General features: G+C 47.7%; 1 protein-coding gene across 1 annotated transcript in view; it reads left to right on the top strand.

The window, feature by feature from the left end:
- Positions 1–22,082, top strand: part of peak1 (pseudopodium-enriched atypical kinase 1) — a gene marked incomplete at its 5' end in the record, with an annotated part of 42,462 nt that continues 20,380 nt past the window's right edge. The window contains 6 exon segments of the mRNA XM_080438189.1: positions 1–332; positions 334–553; positions 555–617; positions 620–2,180; positions 2,606–3,032; positions 11,346–11,584. Coding sequence (XP_080294315.1) covers positions 1–332; positions 334–553; positions 555–617; positions 620–2,180; positions 2,606–3,032; positions 11,346–11,584 — 2,842 coding nt within the window.

Raw genomic sequence — 22,082 nt, 5'->3', positions numbered from 1 at the left:
GCCGTGGACTACGACGACAGCTACGACGAGATCCTCAACGGATACCCGTCTCCATGCATGGACTCCAACGGAGTCCTGCTCCCCCTCCCCTACGGACCCGCCATGGGCTTCCTCTCCCACTCGGAGTCCGTCGCCTCTCCGGAGTCTTCCTCCACGCTCCCAGAGGAGTCCTGTACTACCTCCAGCAGCGGGAGTAGCGCCCCCTGTGGCCTGAGAAACGGCCTACACTCCCCCTTCCTCGCCTCCCTCCTCCTCATCCGCTTCCAAAGCGTTGCCTCTGCCCCCTGCCACGGCGACGACAAAGAAGGAACCGGACCCCCGAATGCCACCGAGTTGTGCGTCTCCGACGAAGGTGCTGGAGACGCACAAGGCCGTCCTGGCCATCCGATTGGAGGAGCAGGACGGGAGGGACGGAGCGCCCATGCCTCAGGCTCTCCCCGGTCAGCCCGTGACCATCAGCTTCAGTCCCACGGAGGAGCAGGCCAAGCCCTATCGCGTCGTCAACCTGGAGAAACCTCTGATCTGCAAGCCCTACACTGTAGTGGACGTGTCCTGCGTCCATGGCCAACAAAGAGGACACGACTCCCGAACTCTTTTCTCCAAAGCACAAACCCCCTGCTCCAATCCCTGCAGTCCCGTTTCATTCGCTACCTCCCCCTCCTCTGCCCATCCCCTTTCACCGGTCTCCCCCGCGCCCCTGTCCTCCCCTCTCTCGCCCACGTCACCCACCACCACGTCCGATGCCGCTCTGCCCGGCAACACCCGCAGGAAACCGGGAAACATCCGCTACCAGGAAGTGTGGACGTCGAGCACCAGCCCTCGCCAGAAGATCCCCAAAGTGGAGCTGGGCGTTCAGTTCAGTTCCCACCCGGGCCCGGCCATCCCTCCGCGACACTGCAGCCACAAATCGGCTCCCACCTCGCCCATCGCCGGACTGTCCTCCGCCGCTTCCTCGTGCTCCAGGACCGTACCGGTGAAGTCGTCCCACCTCTCGGAGATCAAGTTCAACAGCTACAACAACGCCGGCATGCCCCCGTTCCCCATCATCATCCGGGACGAGCCCGCCTACGCCCGGAGTCACAAGAACGCCGTCAAGGTGCCGATCGTCATCAACCCCAGTGCCTATGACAACCTGGCCGTGTACAAGAGCTTCTTGGGCCTCAGCGGAGAGTTGCCCCAGCCCAAAGGGGCGTCTGGGTCCGGGTCCGCGGCGGGTGGAGGGGGAAGCAGCAGTAGGGTAGTCAGCCACACGTACGAAGAGATCGGCTCTTCGGAGAGCATCCAGTCTTCATCGACGGAGAAAACCCTGTCGGGTAAAGGGACGTCAGAAAGAGCCTCTTTCGACGAAGCGAGAGCCACGCCCGACACGGCCTCGAGGAACCAGAATCTCCACTCCCTCCATTCGAAAACCACTACGGATTCTGGGACTGTGTCCAGCACTGTACTGAGCTCTGCCGTCGGCCCCGTCTCTCCATCCACTCTGAGCAGCAGCACCGCCCCTGTTGCTGCTCTCCTCCCGTTCACTGCAAGCCTGCCCAAAAGCAGCCCCACTGCCCCCGCCGCTGCCGTCTCACCCTGCCCCCATAAGATGGTCAGCGGCGGAGACACCCTGTCCAGTAAAGGCAGCAGCACTGGTACCGACTACTCCTTCTCCTTTGGAACCGGACTGAGCCACAGGGAGGAGGCCAGCGCGGTTCTGTCTCAGATCGTGGCCTCCATCCAGCCCCCCCAGTCCCCTCCCTCGGAGGAGCCTCCTCCGTCCTCCCCGGCCCAATCCAAGACGTTCAGCTCCGAGGAGCTGTACTCGCTCCCTCCCAACGACTCCTCCAAGGAGTCCCTCTTCCGTCCCAAGTCCCTCTTCACCTCGTCCGCGTCCACCGACGGCTGTCTGTCCAAACCCGGGAGGAAGGAGGCGTCCTCCAAGCTCTTCCCCAAGTCCCAGAGCGCCTCCTCCTCCTCTGCGGCCGCCGCTGTCGCCTCTCCTCCGTCCAGCCCCAAGTCCGCAGAGCCCGGCGCTCCCTTCCCTCCTCCCAGGTCCACGTCCTCGCCCTACCACGCCTCCAACATCCTCCAGAGACACTTCAGTAACTGGACCTCCAAGACCTCTTCTCCATCCAGCTCCTCTCCCTCGAGGCCCGGGGAAGGAGGAGAGACCGGCCTGGCGGCCGCAGGAGGAGGAGGTAGGGCTGTCACATATTTAAGTTGACCATTAATTGTCACTCAAATAATTGCGATTAACGATTTAATTGTGTTTCTGTCGTTGAAAATTAATGGAACTTTATGAATAAAAATTACATTTCTGTTTTTGCTTTTAGCCTTCGTAAACAAAAGTTGCACAGGGTGCATATATGACAAATAACACATATTTAATTACTTTATACTTAACAATAAACATTAATAGTGGAAATAGCCAATCTATAAGCTGAAAACGCGTCGCATCGCGATGAGTTTTGAGCTTATAGATCTGCTATTTCCACTATTTTTGTATATATTTTTTAAATATATTATTTTTTTAACATGGAATTGATTATGAGGATTATGAGGATTATGACAATTATGCAAAAATAATTGCGATTATTTGACGATTATGTAATAATTGTGACAGGCCTAGGAGGAGGCGCAGAAGGGAGACGGAGTGCCGGGGGTGCGGCGTCGGAGGCCACCAAACCCAAACGCTGGATCTCCTTCAAGAGCTTCTTTCGCCGGCGAAAGGACGAGGACGAACAGCGGGAGAAGACGGAGAAGGAGAAGGGCAAGCTGGTGGGGCTGGACGGGACGGTCATCCACATGCTGCCCCCGCCGCCCATCCAGCGCCAGCACTGGTTCACCGAGGCCAAGCCGGAGGACCCCACCCAGAAGCCCACCATCATCTTCAGCTACAGGCCGGACGGCGCCGGCGCCCCCAGCGATGGCGAGGGAGAGCTGGAGTGCAAGGAGACCGCCTTGCTCTCCGAGGGCGAAGCTACGATCAGTCCCGCGAGGACGCCGTCGCCTCTCAGCACGGGACCCGACCTCCTCAGCCAGGTCATGAGGTACGTCACCAAAACCTGCTTTATGTTGGTTTATGTTCTACTGTTTTAGGATTAATTCATTAAGACCGGGAACGCATCTGTGTCATTTTAAGATTTATTTGGCTATTCAATTATTTATTTATTTTTAATGATTTTTTAAAGTGAACATTTGAAACTCAAATCTTTGCTTCTAGGAAGGTCTATGTGTGTGTTTTAATTGATCATTTAATTGTTTCCTGATGTATTACTAACTATACTGTAAATCATAACCATAATCATAACCATCATTATAGAGTTTATTGAGCTCGTGAAACTGTCAGAGGCTCTTGTGACATCCCATCTCTTGACTTGGGATCCCATAATCCCATGTCTTTACTCTTCCGTCTTGGCCACTTTATTGTACGCTACACAACCATAACGCAAACTTGTGTCTGTTAAAGTAACAAGATCACAGGTATAGCATCCATTGCAGGCTCAGGGGGGTTCGAGAAGCCTCTGTCTTTTGCTCCTCCACCAAGAATAACCAATCCGGAAACCGGAACACATTTATTTTCACGCACAAGACAGGATGGTAGCATAATTTACTTTACATGGAGCAACACAATGAACACATTAACCTAGATTGCTGGGAATTCTGAATATATTAGCTTATATCAGGTCAGCCACCTCAGGTTCAACAACTGACAACAGGGGAAATAATCCCAAAATGTGTGATACCGTGTGATCTTCCTAAATCATATATTCTGTACTGCACTAGGACGGAGAAAAAAAAGAAGTGTAATAAAAATGTTTGATGAATCCATTGCTAGGATTTTGAACGTCCTGTGTAGTGTAGTGTGATATTCAGGTTTTATAATCAGGATATTAATACAGTTTCTTAATTAGCAGCGACAACAGGAACATGTCAGCCACCTGTTGAAACAACCCCTCCCCCATCACAGATGAGTCCCACTCCCAAGACATCACAGATCGTTATCCTAGCAGAACCAGAAACGTGTTTTATAGTGAATTAATGAGGCTGTGGTTGTAACATCTGCTGTGTGTCTGAAGAAGCAGATGTACCAACTGTGGCGGCTTCCTATGATGTGGATATTATTGTATTAGTTTTAACATTAGCCACTTAAACCCTATAGTTGACTGGGGTCCCCCCGCCCAATGTTCGCCTATTTTTTGGCCAAAATGTTCACCTATTATGACATGCCCTGATAAGGGACGCTAGGGTTCATGTGGTTAAGTCACTGGAACGGTGTAAAGGCCTGGTATCTTAATAACCCATCCACACACACACACACATCCACCCCAACTCTGAGTGTGTGACAAATTCCTTACTTTGTTGCATGACAAAAATCCTTATTTCTCTGTTGAATTGTTGAGCGATCTCACCTCACAGAGATGAGGTGAGATCGTTTGATTCTCTAATTTGTGGTCGTTGGAAAAGAGGTTGTGTGCTGTCAACTTCCCATTTACATTGTAGTCATGTATTCTGATTTTAATCGCAGACACCCATACATACTATGCATGCAAACATACAAACATGCATAACATACATACAGTACATACATACATACAGTACGTACGTACAGTACGTACGTACATACATACATACATACATACATACATACATACATACATACATACATACATACATACATACATACATACATACTGTACTGTACACTTGTGTGCACCAACATTTCCAGCTGTGTGATCTGTGCCCCATTTTTCACCTCCTGTGTCCTTCCTTATTATTTAATGAGCCCTTACTTCCTGAACAGTTGTAAAGTGTCAGTCATTAACTAAAGCAGTCTGAACACAGTAGAGAATCACTTCCATCTGAACTGCATGCTGTCCCATCCTTTCCACTACATTCTGTAGTTCATTACATTACAGCTCTGGAAAGAATCAAGAGACCATTGCAAATGTATTAATTTCTCTACTACTACAGTACAGACAACATTCCACATATATTAAACAAACTAAAGAATGCTGTCATTTGGAGAATTTATTTGCAGAAAAAGACAACTTGTCAAAATGAAAAAGTTGTCGGAACTCACTTAATGCAAAGAAAACATATTATTTTTCAAACAACACAATATTGATGTTTTAACAAAGAAATAGTTCAGAAATCAATATGTGGTGGTATAACCCTGATTCCATCCAGCTGGTCCTATTGCAAGGGGATAGTGATGGCCACAGCATTTTATACTTTTGCTTGTTAAAGACGATGAGGTTCAGGTGATCACTCAATCATTACCCCATTAAGTAGAATGAGTTTTTGTGTTGGAATTCAACAGGCACTGAAATGGGATGGCTGCCTTAACATGCACATGATGTAAGAAAATATAGGAGTGGTCTCTTAAAACTTTCCAGAACATGTATGTGGTTGTAATGTTTTGCTTTGGTTTGGTTACATTTAAAATTGGTTGCAATAACATATCTAGACCCTACATGCAAAAGCAAATACCTTAAAACCTATGTGTTCCCAGCAGCAATGATACTTATAGATCCATGCCAGGTTTTCATTATTTCAAAGATGGAACTATCAGAGGTACACTTAGTTTGTGGGTGCACAGAATGTACAGAATAACTGAGTTGCTTTGCTTGGGAAATCCCCTTTTATGACCTCAGACATTGTAAATTCATGTTGGAACCAAGTCCAAATCCAGCGTGAGGTTGGAAAGCACAGTGTTTTCCAAATACCTTCTCAGGTGATGGAATGTGACTGCGACACGATGATACAAGAACAGGATATACCTCTCTCACACACACACACACACACACACACACACACACACACACACACACACACACACACACACACACACACACACACACACACAGAGTAGACCCCCCTCTTCACAAACACACACACATACACAGTGAAATTAACAGTGAATCCTCAATGTTAATTTATCCATTTGAAACCGAAGAGAGTTTACAAATGGAACCAAATGGACCCGGTCTATTTGGTTCCATTTCTGCCATTGTCCTCTGTCTGGAATGCTGTCAGGGAACCTTAACAAGTAACTACATCCTGTGTACTTAAAAGGTCACAGGTCATGTCTAGGGCTAGATTCCATATCGACAAACATTAGAACCTATACAAGCTACTAAACAACGTCTGTGCCGACAGTACTGTGCTTGAGATAAACTTTTTATCTCCTGTTTTGCTTCTCAGACAGTCGTATCTCCATGACCGTGTAGGTAGGTCAGTGGTTGAAATGTCCTCCAACCAGTCGTGTAGGTCAGTTAAGTCAACCCTCCCAGTTTATTGATCTTTGCCACCAATTTGTAGAACAAAGGGTTAACTCCACCCTTTTCTTCTCTCTGACTGAAGGGAAGTGTTATTGGCCAAGAGGTGGGCGTGCTGCTATGTGGGGCTCAGGCAGACACGCATCACCTTTAGACAGGTGAGAAAACTCCTAGACCTAGAGCGCAAAGAGGAAAGCAGAGGGGAAAAAGCTAGAAGGAAAATAACCGTCCTCCGCGAAGGAGCTCCAGTAGGAAGAACAAACAATGGCCGCGCTCTTTCCAAGAATGTGAGCCGATCGGCAGTGTTTAACGTGTGAACTGAAGCCTTGGGCAACCGACATGGGCAGCTGTGTGAGCCAGTACAGCGGGTAAGCTTTTCAAATAGATAGGAGGCCTAGTCTTCTCTCTCTTCACCCCGCGGTGACCTGCTTTTTAGCGAAGACCTGCAATCTGGCGCTGGTCTCACCGCCGATACACAAACACCGGGTCTGTCTTTCCATCAGGTTGACCTGGGTGAAAGGCATGTTGTTGACTTAGCAGGGAGGAGAGAGCATGTTGAGATTGGTTGCGAGATACTATGAATGGGACACTGTGTGTGTGTTTGGGGTTTATGGGGATATGTCAATGAATGTGTATGGATATATGTATCAATATTTGAATATTCTGGTAATATGTGTTGGGGGATCTGTGGTGGTTGTGTCTGGGGCTGTGGGCTAAAACAGTGAAGGAGTGTGTGTGCAACTGTGTGCTGTCTGAACAAGTCAGGTCCTGACATGGAAGCGTGCTGCAGCCATAAAGGTATTTATTGTGTCAAGAGCATTTCTGTTGCAGACTGGATTCAACCCCCCCCCTCCACTCAGAGGTGTACAGTAGGTCATAGGCTATAGGATTGTATAGGCCTGGACTTGTTAATGTTTGTGAGTTGGATGCGTAATAATGTAGGTGATGATTGAGTATTTTTGTCATAGTGTTGTTGTGCATCCTTTTCATGCTATTGTATAAGGTTGTATTGTTGTGTTTGTGTTGCAGTGCTGCATTTAAATCAAGTGTCTCCTTTGGAAATGCAGGTGCTTCTTGAATTTTAAGTGTTAAGTGTTTTAAATGTGCAGACAGGCTAAAGTCCGTAAAGCCTGTCTGCACATTTCAATTATGTCTTCTAAGAGGCTGAGTGGTGAGAGTGAGAACATTGACTTAGTTATGTTATGCTCTCTCAAGGTTCTATTGCTACAGGAATATATTATATGGTTTATATATTTTAGTTGCACTTGTAGGTGTAATTTTTGTTGATGTGTGGAGTATAAATATTGATCATAGCATTTGACATAAACTGAAATAATAGTTACTATTGTGGTGCCTACAGGTGCTTTTTTTAGGGCAGGTCGAGGTTTAGTTTCCCTATACATATCTGAAGAAAATGGTATGAATCTTCCCCCCCTCAGCAATTGAACATGATATAATGCAGATTGTTTGCCGAGTCTGACCACTCACTCATAATATTTCTTTTTGTATTTTATGAATTGTGACATATATTTCTTTAATATCAGTTGAGTTTCAAGTTTAGATTTACTTTTGAGTTTTTCTTTACATCCGATGGACTCATCACATCTGACTGCAGTGTCACATTGTCTGAGAGGAAATGCTTTAATCATCCGACAGGTTAATCTAGCGGCAGCTTGTTTATTTTAGCTACAGTACATCCTCATTTCTAGTCATCAGTCAATGAAGTGTCCAGCTGACCTCACTTCCCCTGCTGCCGCGGCCCCGCCCACCACAACCAGTATGACCTCACAGTGAACTCACCTACTGTATGACTCTTTCTGCCCATACAAAACATAACAGACCTTTTGTTTTCCTGTCCAAAGGAAATGATTAATGAGCAGTAACGAACGATTAGTCATTTCATATCACCAATTCCTAGAAACCAAGTGAAGTTATTTTCAGCTTGGGATGACGGGTGATCAAGAGGTAGAGACTGACTGTGCTGCTGAGTAATAGAAAAGGTTGCTTGTTTGAGCCCCAGCATCAACAAGAGGGTGTATTGTACAACAAAAAGCTTTGAAACGTTAATATTTTACTTAGCGAATCAAATGTAAAGTTGACTTTACGACCCAAACACTCAAAGGCACTGTTGGAGGTGCGTCAGTACTGCCCAGCAGGTAGACCATTGGTTCTCAACCTTTTCAGGCTGTGATTCAACTGGGGACCCCCCCGAAATAATCATATTTCAACTGGGGACCCCCCAAAATAGTTATATTTCAACAAGACACCCCAAAATAATCATATTTCAACTGGGGACCCCCACCCTTAGAAGCACTTGAAATTGTACGAGTTGAGGCATTACATTTAGTTCCATAGATACATATTGTGAAAATAGCCGATCTACAAGCTCACATGTGAGCATGTAGATCGGCTATTTTAAATTTGTTTGCCTATCTTAGGATATATTTGACATTTTTTTATAGTATGTTGGTTACTTTTTGACGCAATAATGGTCTTATTTTTCATTTTTGTTTCTTTAGAAGTATTAAAAAGGTCTTAAGTCCTTGAATTGTCACTTTAGAAATGTGCAGATACCCTGTATACACTTACACTGTATGTTTACTGTTGAGTGTTGCACATGAAGCAAATCATCTGGGGACCCCCCTGGGGGTCGCGACCCACAGGTTGAGAACCACTGAGGTAGACCATCAGATACATATATTGTGAAATGCCTGTGTATGTTTTGTTGTTGTTGTTGTTTATAACATTTGGGTTATTGTGGTTGAAGATCACCTGAAGCAAGCATAGCCAGCTTTCTAATCCTTGTTTTGATGGAGTTGAAATCTCTAGTTATTTGCCTTTGGGGTGATGGCTCAGTGGTTAGCTTTGTTGCAATGTTGCCTCACAGCAATAAGGTCCTGGGTTCGAACCCGACCGAGGCCCTTTCTGTGTGGAGATTGTTGTTGTTCTCTTGTTTCCTCCTGTTAGGAACCTATCCTCCTGCCAGCTCTTCTGACCGCGAGGCCTCCTTCAAAGCATGCGAATGTTCTCTGAAGAGAGTGCCTCTGCGAAACACAGCCTTGGGTTTGCATATTTGTGGTGCTCTTGGCCTTATACTGAAGGTGCTAATGCTATAGTTATAGTCTCTGCATCACTTTTATCAGCGTTGGATGTTGCCGCTTATGTGCACATGTACTTTAACCCATTAAAACTGGGTTAGCATCTGTGTCATTTTAGATTTTAGCTATATTTTAACCACTTAAACCATTATTTTATACTTTGGCTATTCCAACAAACCTATAGATAGACTAACTTCTGCTATTCTGCTACGAGCTTGCTATTTTTGAGCCTGCTATTTTTGAAAAATCATGAAAACATTTTTAACTAAAATCTTTGCTTCTGGTCCATGGAACAAAATATTTTGAGATGGGGGTCGGCGGCCAAATGTATATAATTTTGGGGGTCCTTGACATGAAAAAGTTTGAGCACCGCTGATATAGCAAAGTTTTTCCGAAAACTGTTCGTCCGCTGGTCTTAATGGGTTAAACTATAGGATGTGGTGCAGCAGTCCACCTTATGATTCCAGCGAAGCTAAAACCCATGTCTCAGTGCTGCTGACACAACACCACAGTGGTTAACATTATGGAGTTCAACAAATGGTCTTTTATTAGAGAAGAATCTTGTGTTATGTGTTCAGGTTGGTCAGAAATACAAACTCTTGTCAGCTGTGAGAGTTGTTGTTGAACTGACACAGTAAGATGTGTGGATCTCTGTGTGCGTTTGAATGTGTGTGTGTGTGTGCGTGTCTCTCTGTGTGAGTTTGAATGTGTGTGTGTGTGTGTGAGTGTGTGTGTCTCTGTGTGAGTTTGAAATAGTGTGTGTGAGAGAGAGTGGTCTTTTCAGTCAGGTTGTGTTTTCATCTAACATGGCTTAGTTTGCCTCCAGCGGGGTCAAACAGGCCAGGCAGAGACCACATCACATAATGTCACAGTTAATCTGTTAGCGTGTGTGCGTGTGTGCGTGTGTGTGTGTGTGTGTGTGTGGTTGAGTTTGTGTGTTGTGTATGTTGTATAACATGACTGTAAATCAATTTGTGTGGCGAGACGTGTTTGCAAGTGCGTAACTTTGTGTGTAGAGGAAAGAATTGTAATACTTTAGCGATGAAAGTAGGCTGTGGTATTGAGGTGTCAGACATGAATGTGTTGGTTTCTGTTTTTGATAAGATTATTGTCTGATATCTGAGACTGAATTAATGTTACCATCACCTACCACCTCTGTCTGGATTCTGTGTTCAAAGACTGAATGTAACATGGAAATCTAAGTGTGTTAATGGTGTAACAATCGGCCCTTTGCTTCGAAAGGGAAATGATTAACTAAAGGAAAACAACAGGATCGGTAGGTTTTAAACTTAATTACTTTATGTAATTTTAGCCACAAAATAATAATCAACAGGGCAAACAGTAAACAAATAATACACTGGCTTGAAATAGACTGTCCCTGTCTCTTTCCCTAGTACACAACAGATACATAAACAAATCAACAAACAATAATTATTTCAAAAGCCCCTCCCACCCCAAACAATTCCCAAAGTACTTTGATCCCTCAAAACACAAGTTCACACTTAAAGGGTGGCACAAATCATTCAATCATCCCCTGATCAGACCCATTACCCTCCAGTGAATAGGAAGTGTCCATTTATCTCATAGTGTCCAACATGTTACATATCACATCAGATACAATAACGTGCATAAGTAAATCAGATGTTACATATCACTCGTATAAAATAACACCCATAGATCAAGCAGATAAATATAATAATATAATGTGCATTTGTCACAATGGGTATAATTGAATTAAAAAAAATCAAGTTGAATTGTTCTTTATTCTAACAAATAGAAAGTGGATGAAACATTATCAATACAAATAAATAAATGAACATGTGTGAATTAATAAACATTAATAACAATAAGTATTAGTAAACATTAACATTGGAACATTAGTAATAGTAGTAGTAGTAGTAGTATTTGTTTTCCTAAATAAAATTGGATCAGATATCTGTAATTAACCATTTGTATTTCGCACTCTCTCTCCTTTCAATCACAGCCATGTGCCAATCATTACCAGCGATGCCAGAGGGGGCGGAGCCTCCCTGCCAGCCAAACTGGAGCTGTCCTCCTCTCAGGAGGCGGGGCTGTGCCTGGGGGAGGGGCTAGGAGTCGATGTGGGTGCGGCCAGCGAGGGTAGCACCAGCCTTGGGGAGGAGCCAGAGGAGGATGGAAGCCACTCCCACCACTCCAATTCTCCTGCATCCAGTTCCTGTAGCGCCACCTACAGCAATTTAGGTAAGGCAACACACGATAAACTTTCAATTGTTTTTAATTAAAAGTAGTCAAATGACAAGGAAAAGAAACGCAAAAACAAACTGGTGGAGTGCATATATCCTCCAGGAGGCATCCTAATAATAAAGAGTGCAGTATTGTGTAATGCAAACACAACCCGTGAACGCAATTAACTTAGTCACGTAGATCAGTGGTTTCCAAACGGTGTGCTGAGAGACAAGTCCAGGTGTGCCTTGGGATTTAGTGACCACACATATGCAAAGTATAAGGAATGGTGAGCAGGTCATTGTTGAGAAATAAACTCTGACAGGATTATTAGACACAAAGCGGAGTGGTCTTTATCACACTGGAGTTTGACGACGAACCCAGAAGTAGCGATGGGAGCCTGATGTTGCCATATCCAACGCCACTTGCCATATTAAACGTGGCATTAAATGTGTTACCGTAATTGGAATTGGCACACAATTCTCTCTCTCTCGCTCTCACTCTCTCTGTCTCTCTGTTGTGATTTAATCAGAGCATCAGAGCTAAAGAAAGCAATGCTCAGTTCCTCTCTCAAACAAAATGTTCAGGTAGTAGTGGAGGAAGAATCTTACCTGCCATCATGTCTGTCTGCCTGTCTGTCTGTATGTGTCAGTCAGTCTGTGTGCCAGGCTATCTGCCAGTGTGCTCGTTGGTAGGCGTAGCGCAGCTGGGGGTTGAGAGACTGGGGAACAAGAGAAGTGAAATATTGTATTCTTCCCCATTCTCTGAAAAAGCTTTCAGCAACAGTGACACACTATAGACACCTTTAGAGCAACCCAAGGTAGGATCTCTATCTCTCACTTTACACATTCCCTTCCACGTACACTCCTTTTATCCTCTGTCTCTGTCTCTCTGCCTCTCTCTCTCTCTGCTTTTCCTATCTCATCTCTCACTTAACCTCGCCTCCCTCCTTTATCAGAGTGCTCTTTGTCTCTCTCCATCTTTTCTGCCACTTTCCTCTTCTCACCACCTCCAGCTGCTCCCATTCTGCCCCTCCATGTCTCCTCTCCTCTCCTCTCCTCTCCTCTCCTCTCCTCTCCTCTCCTCTCCTCCCTGTGTTGCTGTAATATTGATGGCTGACAGTAGAAATACATAATGCTTTATGGAAGCATTGAGCTGTTTACTTTCCCCCTGGAAAACAATCTCACAATAGCTTTATGATTATTGAGACTTTCTTGCTGTAGCAATAGTGTTGTTGTTGTTGTTGTTGTTGTTTTACGAATAGTGTTTGCTATACATGTTTTACATTCTACAAAATGTTCTATGTATGCTCGCTTTCCATGGGAATGTTTTGATTCTGGGCTTGAAGAGAGGGAGAAGATATGGAGGAGATGAGGATTATACCTGATGTCTAGGTTCTCCACTGTAAAAGTCAGAGCAGGGATCAACTTGACTCCAGCGCTTCGTTGTAATTCTTTATCTCGTCTCATTGTTTTGATCTCATGCAAATTTAAGCAAAGAAAAAGGAGAAACTTCAATAGGAAGAACTGAAGTGAAATGGGAAGCTACAGGAAGCTCAGACCTATCACTTAGGGAAATGATGGCAGTTTGAACTTTGAGCAGGCACTTAGCCGAAAATAGCCGATCCACAAGCTCACAACACGTCACAATGTGCTTGTCAGACTAATAAATCAGGCTGAAGTATCTCCGTTTTTCAGCTGTGCTGAAAGAACAGCCCATTAGTATGATGTACCGCTGTCATTCTTCACTGAAACCAATGTGAATCATGTCCATTTCAACCTCATAGGTTGAGTTGCTACAGGGGAAGTTATTTTCAAACCTTTTGCGTATCTGGGGAAAGTTGACAGATCATCAGTATTTTTTCTACAGCTGCACCCTTTTTCACATGAATGCAATTACACACTCACACATTTGCACATGGACTACTGGAATGCACACTACAGAACAATATGATGCCTATTCAGGATAATTGCTGTAAATGTTTCATTGTTGATATATCGTGTATTTACTACTGTTGAGAGTAGATGAGTGTTAAATGTTATGACACCTGATTTCCCCACAGGGATCAATAAAACCTTTATCTATCTACCTGAGGAGAAGTCCAGTAAAGTCTTCTGTTTTTGGCCACTGGGAGCTGCCCAGTGAAACCACATTCTTCTACTACTGTTGGTTCCACAGAGTTCTCCTCTCAGCCACTGTGTAGATCCACTGGATCAGGTTCAGGGTTAGTCTGGTCGTCTGGAGTCATCCTTGGTGTTGAGTGAGGAAAGAGTGTAATTATTATTTTCTTCCCTACAAACTTACAGCCTAGAGCAGGGAAAGGTTTCTAGATCGCTCCATTTCTAATCTAGCCTAAAGCCAGCTCATTAGCATTATGTAATCGTTGGCATTCCTCACTGGAATCGGCAACAACCTCAAACTGAAAGATATCCTGTTAGCTAGCTCATTAAGTTGTTAATTAATAATTGTCACTTTTAAAACCGGAGTGCCATTTTTTTTTTTTTTTAAACGTCCTCATTTTCTGTCCCATGTCCTCATTTTATTATATGACTTCAAAATGCTTCCTCACACATACAGTATTCTAATAGTAAACACACCAACCCAGAGCTATTTATATTGAGCAGAGCAGAGAAACTCAGGGTTACGGATGTAACCCCGGTTTCTTTAGAATTCGGAGTAACATACTCACTATGGGATATCACCGCCCCCTGGCGTTGATGCAGAGCTACATACCATAAACTCCCGGGCCATTCATTGGCTGAGAAGGGTATGTCACGTGTCCGGTAGACCGGAAGAGGTATAAAACCTCTTGCGTGACGTGGCTCATCCTCTTTAACACGCTTCCTGCATGCAGATGCACACAAACAGGGGTGTTAGGTGAGTATGTTACTCCGAATTCTAAAGAAACCGGGGTTACATCCGTAACCCTGAGTTTCTTGTCAATTCTCCGTAACATACTCACTATGGGATGCATAAACCCCCCTGGGCTTATAGCCATACCGAATCTCAGGTCCGCACGCCCCCTAGCCATAAGGCCCCGTCCCCCTGGACGTGACCTTCGGCCTCACGGGCGCCCCAGCCCTCCGGGCCGGGGTGCGGTATATAATTGAAAGAAAAGGACCCTGACAGACCAAGTCTGCCTATTCATCTAATGAACAGACACAAGTCTGACCCATAAGTGAAAACAAGGAAACAGGGCCTCCTCCCCTGGAAACCTACCAACGGTGGTTCCGAGGGGACTCAAGAGAAGGAAGGTAGAGAAGGGAACAAAGGCGGGTTACACAAAAGACCTGCCTAACCTCCCCTACCCTAACTAGAGACAGCCGCTATGCCCAGTACAGCGTGCGCCACTGACGCCGCTGCCACATCCAGGCTGTAGAAAACCGCAAAAGTCGATGGAGACGACCAGTTTGCGGCCGCGCACACCTCCTGGACCGACATTTCCCTGGAGAGGGCCCAGGAAGTAGCCACGCCTCTAGTAGAGTGAGCCTTCAGTCCTTCTGGAACTGGAGCGCCACTACTGACGTAGGCCAGCCTAAATGGCATCCACACTCCATCTAGAAAGCGTCGCCTTAGTCACTGCCTTCCTCCGACCATCTGGGCCGAAGGAGACAAAAAGTTGCGACGACGACCGGCCGACCGCCGTCCTCTGGCAGTAGAGCTTCAACGCCCTCACTGGGCAGAGACAGTGCAGCCGCCTATCCTCTGCCGAAGCGAAAGGAGGCGGATGAAAAACTATCAGCTCAACCGGTGTCTGGGTCACCATTCCGTTCTTGGGAACAAACGCCATGTTGGGCTTAACCAAACCCTGCTGTCGCCTCCCAAGAACCTCATGCACTCCGAACTTACTGAGAGCGCATGTATGTCGCTGACCCGTGTAGCTGTAGTGAAAACAACCACAAGAACCGTTTCGAGACTAACGATCTCCAGATCCATAGAGTGAAAAGGCTCGAACGGTGGGAGGCAAAGCGCCCCCAGCACCACCGCCAGGTCCCAGGCCGGGAACAGAGGCCTAGAGACCGGCCTGGCCCGCCTGGCACCGTTCATAAAACTACGCACCAGCGGATGTCGGCCAACCGTCATGTCATCGAAACCCACGTGACAAGCGGAAATGGCCGCCTGGTACACCCTAACCGTCGAGAAAACCAGACCTTGGTTCAATCTGTCCTGCAAGAACATGAGGATGCTGCGTACCGAGGCCCGGAAGGCCTCAACCGGCGGTGACTGACCCAGACACCATGACACGAACAGGTTCCACCTGTCGTCGTACGCAGACCCCGTGGAAAGGGCCCTCGCCCCCTGGATGGTAGCTACCACCTCAGGGGGCAGGCCATAAGAAGTCAAGGTCTCCCCCTCACGGGCCAAGCCCACCGGTCTAGGTCCTGAGGTTGCTTGTGGAAAATTCCGACCCCTGCCTGCCGTAGCAGATCTCTGATCGGGGGGAGGGCCCAGGGCTCGTTGTAGAGGAGAGGATTATTCCTAACCTCCATGCGCCCCACGCCAGTGCCACCAGTGGCACTGACAGTCCGTGGAGTCTGACAAGTTGAGAGGACCAACTCCCGTGACGGGAATGCATAAAGCAGTTCAGTCGGCCAACCTGGCCCAGATCTGGCTTGTTATCTCCGGAGGAGAGGCCAATCTGCGTACCAAAAAACGCCCCTGGACAACAGAGTCGCTCCACTGTTCAGGAGGCCCGGTACCTGTGAGGCTCTGGTTGACGTAAGGCGCGCGTCGCACCACAGCGTCAGATCGCCAGCTAGCCTGTCCAACACTGGAGAGGCCAGGCCTCCCTGCTTTTTGGCATAGCACACGGTCGTGGTGTTGTCGGTTCCGATCAGGACATGACAACCTCAGGTGGACGGGGCTCCAAGAGCCCACATCCACCTCCGGGGAAAAAAGGTCACACGTGGGGCTTGTCCAAACGAAACAGGTGTAAGGCCGAAGTCATGAGACCCGTCGCCTGCACGCATAGCCTGTATGTGACTTGTCGCCTCACGCGAGAAGACCCTAGGCCGAAACGCTGTCTATCCCGCCCGGGACAGACGCGCCGTGAGCCTGGTCTAGCCCAGCGAGATCCCCTATGAAGGTGGTCTGCTGAGACGGGACCAAGACGCTCGACGGACGGTGACGGTGAAAAACCCCTCGACGTCAAGTGGGGAAACGGCCACGTCTGTGTGCCGCGCCACCTCCTGACTGTGGTGGATAGAAAGGAACGTGGAAATAAGCATTGAAAACAATGCTGGTCCACCCATCTCCTTAACGCACCGTCCGCAGAGAGGGTCATACACCAGTACAACCACAGTGTGTTGTTGTTGATCAGGGGAGCTGACCAGTACAACCACAGTGTGTCACTGCTGTACTGAAAAAACCCCTACACACAGTGTACCACTGAAGTACCGGGATAGTAAAACAGTTCCGGACTGCAAACTCTCCAACAAGCTGCCTCAGCAAGCGAGTCAGGAGGGGCTCTGATGTCACCCAGTGCGGACAACGCACACGTTTCCAACTGGACCGGTGATGTCGCCACGTGATCCAGCGGACCCGCACATGCGGGACCGTTAGAGACCGTGGAAGGGTAGCGGTGGAAGGTGGCCACCGTGGTGTTGCTTTAGCGGGGCTGGCTATGCGCTGCACCAAAAAACCACACTGCAATGTGCGGTTGTTAGTGAGGCCAGTTAGCCGCCAATCGAAGCAACAGTAGCCTGACTGGAGGTTCTGCAAACCTAGCAGCTAACAAGCTAGTCAAGGCTAAATCACCATGGGCCAAGAAACGTTGAGATCCGTTTCCAAGGGAACCGTTTTTTTGTGTGTGCGTTGCCATGGGGACCAAAGACGCTACTACTGGTGCTAGCAGCGCTAACCCTGTGTGCGTTGCCATGGGGACCAGCGACGCTGCCACTGCCGCCAGCGGTGCTAACCCTGAGGTGACCGCTCGAGGCAGTAGAGGTACTAACGGTCCGTTAGGACCCGGCGGGGTCACGTGACCGGTCACGGGGACCTTGCCTGACGTCAGCATCCGGTTTGTCCGCCAGCGCAGCCTGTCTGTTTCCATGGAAACCAACGGCGCTGTCACTCTGACAAACGGGGCCGTCCGAAGCAAGCCTACCTTGGCCGTCGCCCTCTCGTCTGAGCCCAAAGGCTCCGGACGGAGCGTCGACAAAGTCGTCCTCCCCTTAGGGAGTGCTTTGTCGCTCGTTAGTGGCGAACGAGGCCTGTAGTCCGTGAGGCGGTACGGCAAAGGGGGCATCTGTCCCTCCAAAATGGCGGAGACAGAGGTCCGCTCTTTGACCCAAGTATTTATTGAGACCCTTCAGATTCAGAATGGGTCGTACCCCCCCCCCCCCTTCTTTTCCACCAGAAAATATTACGAATAGAAAACCAGTTGGTTCCGATTCATAGATAGTTCTCTGACTATGTTACTCTGAGTTCTAAGGAAACCGGGGTTACAACGTAACCTCGCGTTTCTTGACAAATCCTTCGTAACATACTCACTATGGAGAGAGAGTGAACCCCCTCTCTCAGAGACATGGTTGCCTTACCCTCTGCATGAGAGGAACAACACCGTGTCCGACATAGGAGATTATATGCATAAGAGCACGTGGAAAACACACCAGTACAACCACAATGTGTTGTTGCGGATCAGGGGAGTTGATCAGTACAATCACAGTGTGTCACTGCTGTACTGAAAAACCCTGTACACACACAGTGTAACGCTGATGTACTGGGATAGTAAACAGAAGTATCGGAAGTAATTCTTTAATAGCGCCCAAGCTCAAGAGGAAGGAGACTTCCTCCCTCAGAGTATTGGCTGCTGGACCCCTTGCACGGGAAAACAATACTTTTTCTGTCACGGGGGGATTTGTGGAGAAATGCAGCCTGAAACCCCTTAGTATTGTGAGCAATACCTAAGCATTCGGCTTGCAAACCGTCCATTGCTTCACACACCGAGCGAGTGGCTTGGACGGTGACGTCATCGGCCGCTCGGAGAGTGGGAGCGTCGCCATGGGGACCGTTGCCATGGGGACCAGTGACGCTGCCACTGCCGCCGGCGGTGCTAACCCCCGGGCCAACGGAGGACTCGGAGGAGTCACGAGACTGGCCACGGGGAAAGACCCCGGCGTCAGAATTAAGCCCAAAGATATATACAGTGAAAACTATATATATATCAATGATTAATCCTACCTTGGCCGTCGCCAGAGTGTAGAAGAGAGAGTAACGTCACGCTTCGATCTCGCCGCAAAGCGGGCCTCTATGGGCTATAGTTCCAACATTGGAACTATCTCATTGACGTAGACAGAGCACTTCCGCATTCCATTCTCACAATGGGATCGACGCTACTGTCATTACTCTCTTCCTAACTTACTCTGGCCGCCGCCATCTTGTCGACAAAGTCGTCCTCCCTAGGAGGTGCTTTGTCGCCCTCCAGCGGCGAACGTGAGGCGGTACGGCCAAGGGGTCATGTCTGACCGAAGTACTTCCGGTTCACAGTGGTGCGTGGGCACTTCCTGTGGGACGGAAGCCTGTGAGGCGACAAAACCTTCCTCCCCGTAGGGGATGCTTTGTCGCTCGTTAAAGGCGAACGTGGCCTGCAAATCATGAGGCGGTACGGCCAAGGGGTCATGTCTGACCGAAGTACTTCCGGTTCACAGTGGTGCGTGGGCACTTCCTGTGGGACGGAAGCCTGTGAGCGACAAAACCTTCCTCCCCGTAGGGGATGCTTTGTCGCTCGTTAAAGGCGAACGTGGCCTGCAAAACATGAGGCGGTACGGCCAAGGGGTCATGTCTGACCGAAGTACTTCCGGTTCACAGTGGTGCGTGAGCACTTCCTGTGGGACGGAAGGCAAAAACCGGCGTGACCCCATTCCACTGGCGCATTTGCGCCCTCTGGCGGACAGGGGTGATGTGGGTTTTTATATTACCTTCATATGATCCAACAATGTCTAGAACATCGGAACTCGGGTGTTGTAGACAGTGTGGGCTTATGTAATTGAGAACGTTGATACATTACATGCACGGATATCATCCCATCAATGTCTGGGATACCGGAGTTCGGGCATCACAGACATTGTGGACTTATACACAGAGAGCATTGGAGCAGAGAAGCCCGCTGCTCTTTCATATGTTATCCAACAATGTCTAGAACACCGGGACTCGGGTGTTCTAGACAGTGTGGGCTTATGTAATTGAGAACGTTGATACATTTACATTACATGCACAGATATTATCCCATCAATGTCTGGGATACCGGAGTTCGGGCATCACAGACATTATGGGCTTATATACAGAGAGCATTGGAGCAGAGAAGCCCGCGGTAGGGGACTCCACTGCTCCGCTGCACTCAAGCCACGTGAAAGAACGAGATCGTTTGTAACATGTAACACATTTATTTCTTTGGCAGAAAAAAAATTGTACTTTAAACACACATTCGTTTTCATTAAACATGGCCTTCTGGCAGTCGAGGGGCCGTCCATCTTGTCCATCGAGTAAGGTCTTCAGAAGCCCCCGAGGTTTGCTCGATACACAGAGTGAGAAGGCTAACAAGCTGGTGTTATCCTAGCGAGGCAAGCTAGGCTAGGACAACGCTGTTAATAACCTGTTGCATGGGTGTTAAGCCAACAAAACACTGCCTGACTAAGGCGACGTTAACCTAGCGAAGCAGCTAACGTAGCTAGTCTGAGCTAACTCACTCACGAGCTTCTGCCTCGTTCTCCCCTCGCCTATGCCGCCGTCGCCCCTTCGTTGTCTCCTGGCGACGCACCGCTGGCCCGGTACGCTTGCTGTGGCAGCGGAGTAGACGGCTGGGAAGAGGGGGAGGAAGTGCCGCTAGGTAGTTGCACCTGGGTGGTTCTCCCAGACACGGTGCTAGCGGCTGCTGCAGTGCTGCGTAGCACGGCTTGTGTAGCAGCCTGGAGGTGCTGCGAGCGGGGGCTAACGCCGCTCGCAGCCGGGACTGCCGGAGGGCCCATTGTGGACTGTGAGCGCACGTGGTGGGCCCCACCACCCACGTTCCCTGGGCCGTGTTGCTGGATCCGCGACGACCGGGGACGAGACGTCGCTGCCTCCCGCAGCCAGGGCGCTGCCCTGGCTAAGCGGCTATCGAGGTGCAGCGTGGAGAACAGCGCAGTCCTCGCAGCGTCCCGGTGCATCTTGGAAATGCCCCGGCCCCGTAGAGACCGAGGCACGAGATGCAGAAACCACGAGGGTCATCCCCGGCGATCATCAAGCGGCAGAGCAGCAATACGCAGGGACGTGGAACCTCCATCTCGAGCTAACCTGTTAGCTTTCAACCGCAAGGCTAAGAGCGCGGAAAACTCAAAGGAGGAAAACTTGCTTTAGCAGTAAAAGAAAGAAAGAGAAGATAGCCGCGGGAGCGGAAATAATAAAACCTTTTTTTTTTTAACACATTGGGTGCCAGAGGTTTATTAAAATATTATACGTTGAGTGCCAGCATTTCTTCCATCCACTTGCGTTATACATTTCGTGCTGTGAGAAGCCCCGACGCGGAAATGCATGTAAACAAAGCGTGCGTGCGAGACGGCGGAGGGTCCCGACTAACGCCTGGAACAATAATATTTCCAACGCATTGATAAAGAATTAATTTTATAATAAGATGTAAAAAGATGGTTTGGTACTAAGACCCCCAATACCCGTCCAGTCAACACCCAAAGAAATGATAGTCAGACACCTCCTGGTAAGTCAAAATTGATCAGTCTGTATTGTCCGAGCGTGTACACAGAGACAGTACAAGTTACAGACAAGAATAATAATCACACTGAAGTTTTAACAACAGACAATGTTATTTATACAGAGTTGGACATCCATGGCATCAGATATAGGTGTATTCTTCTGATTGGTTGTAAGACCCTCATACGTAGAAGGAAGTCATCAGATGGACAAGGCGTCTGGCTGTCTGAATAATAAGTTGTTGTTCATCTTAGGGTATCCTTGTATACATCTTATGGTTCCATAAACAAGTTATCCCTTCGATATTATAGGACATGTGGCAGGTTTATCTGTGACAGGGTGACAGCTGACAGAGTAAATTAGTGACGATGTCAGGTCATACAGAGATATAGGTCATGTATAGAGATACAGGTCATTAGGACATTAGATCACACCATTTGACATTAAAGCGCAAAGCGTTGACAAGACATGTTTTAACTGATTGGGAACATTCTGGAGATAGCCACTTACGGCAGCTGCAGCTACATGGCCTTGGTTGGCAGACAGAGAGACTGAGAGTACAGAGTACTGAGTACTTTTAACATGACAGTATTACAGGCCCATTATGAGACCATAATTAATAGGACATTTTAACCAGGTTAAGGACCCTAGACACATTATGATAATTCAGATAAGAGACCAAAATGACTCTATCAATCCTACATCTTATCATGATTTGGATAGGGTCAAAGGTCAAGCTGATTGTACCTTGTGACATTATTCAAAACCAAATCACAGACAGGCAAAGATTTAAATGACTTAAGGCCAAAAATAAATGCTTAGTTAGATAACA

The sequence above is a fragment of the Gymnoscopelus braueri genome, assembly GCF_963280865.1.
Source record: "Gymnoscopelus braueri genome assembly, chromosome: 9".
Taxonomy (NCBI): domain Eukaryota; kingdom Metazoa; phylum Chordata; class Actinopteri; order Myctophiformes; family Myctophidae; genus Gymnoscopelus; species Gymnoscopelus braueri.
The sequence above is the reverse complement of the archived record's forward strand: the minus strand, read 5'-3'. Positions and strand labels throughout refer to the sequence as shown.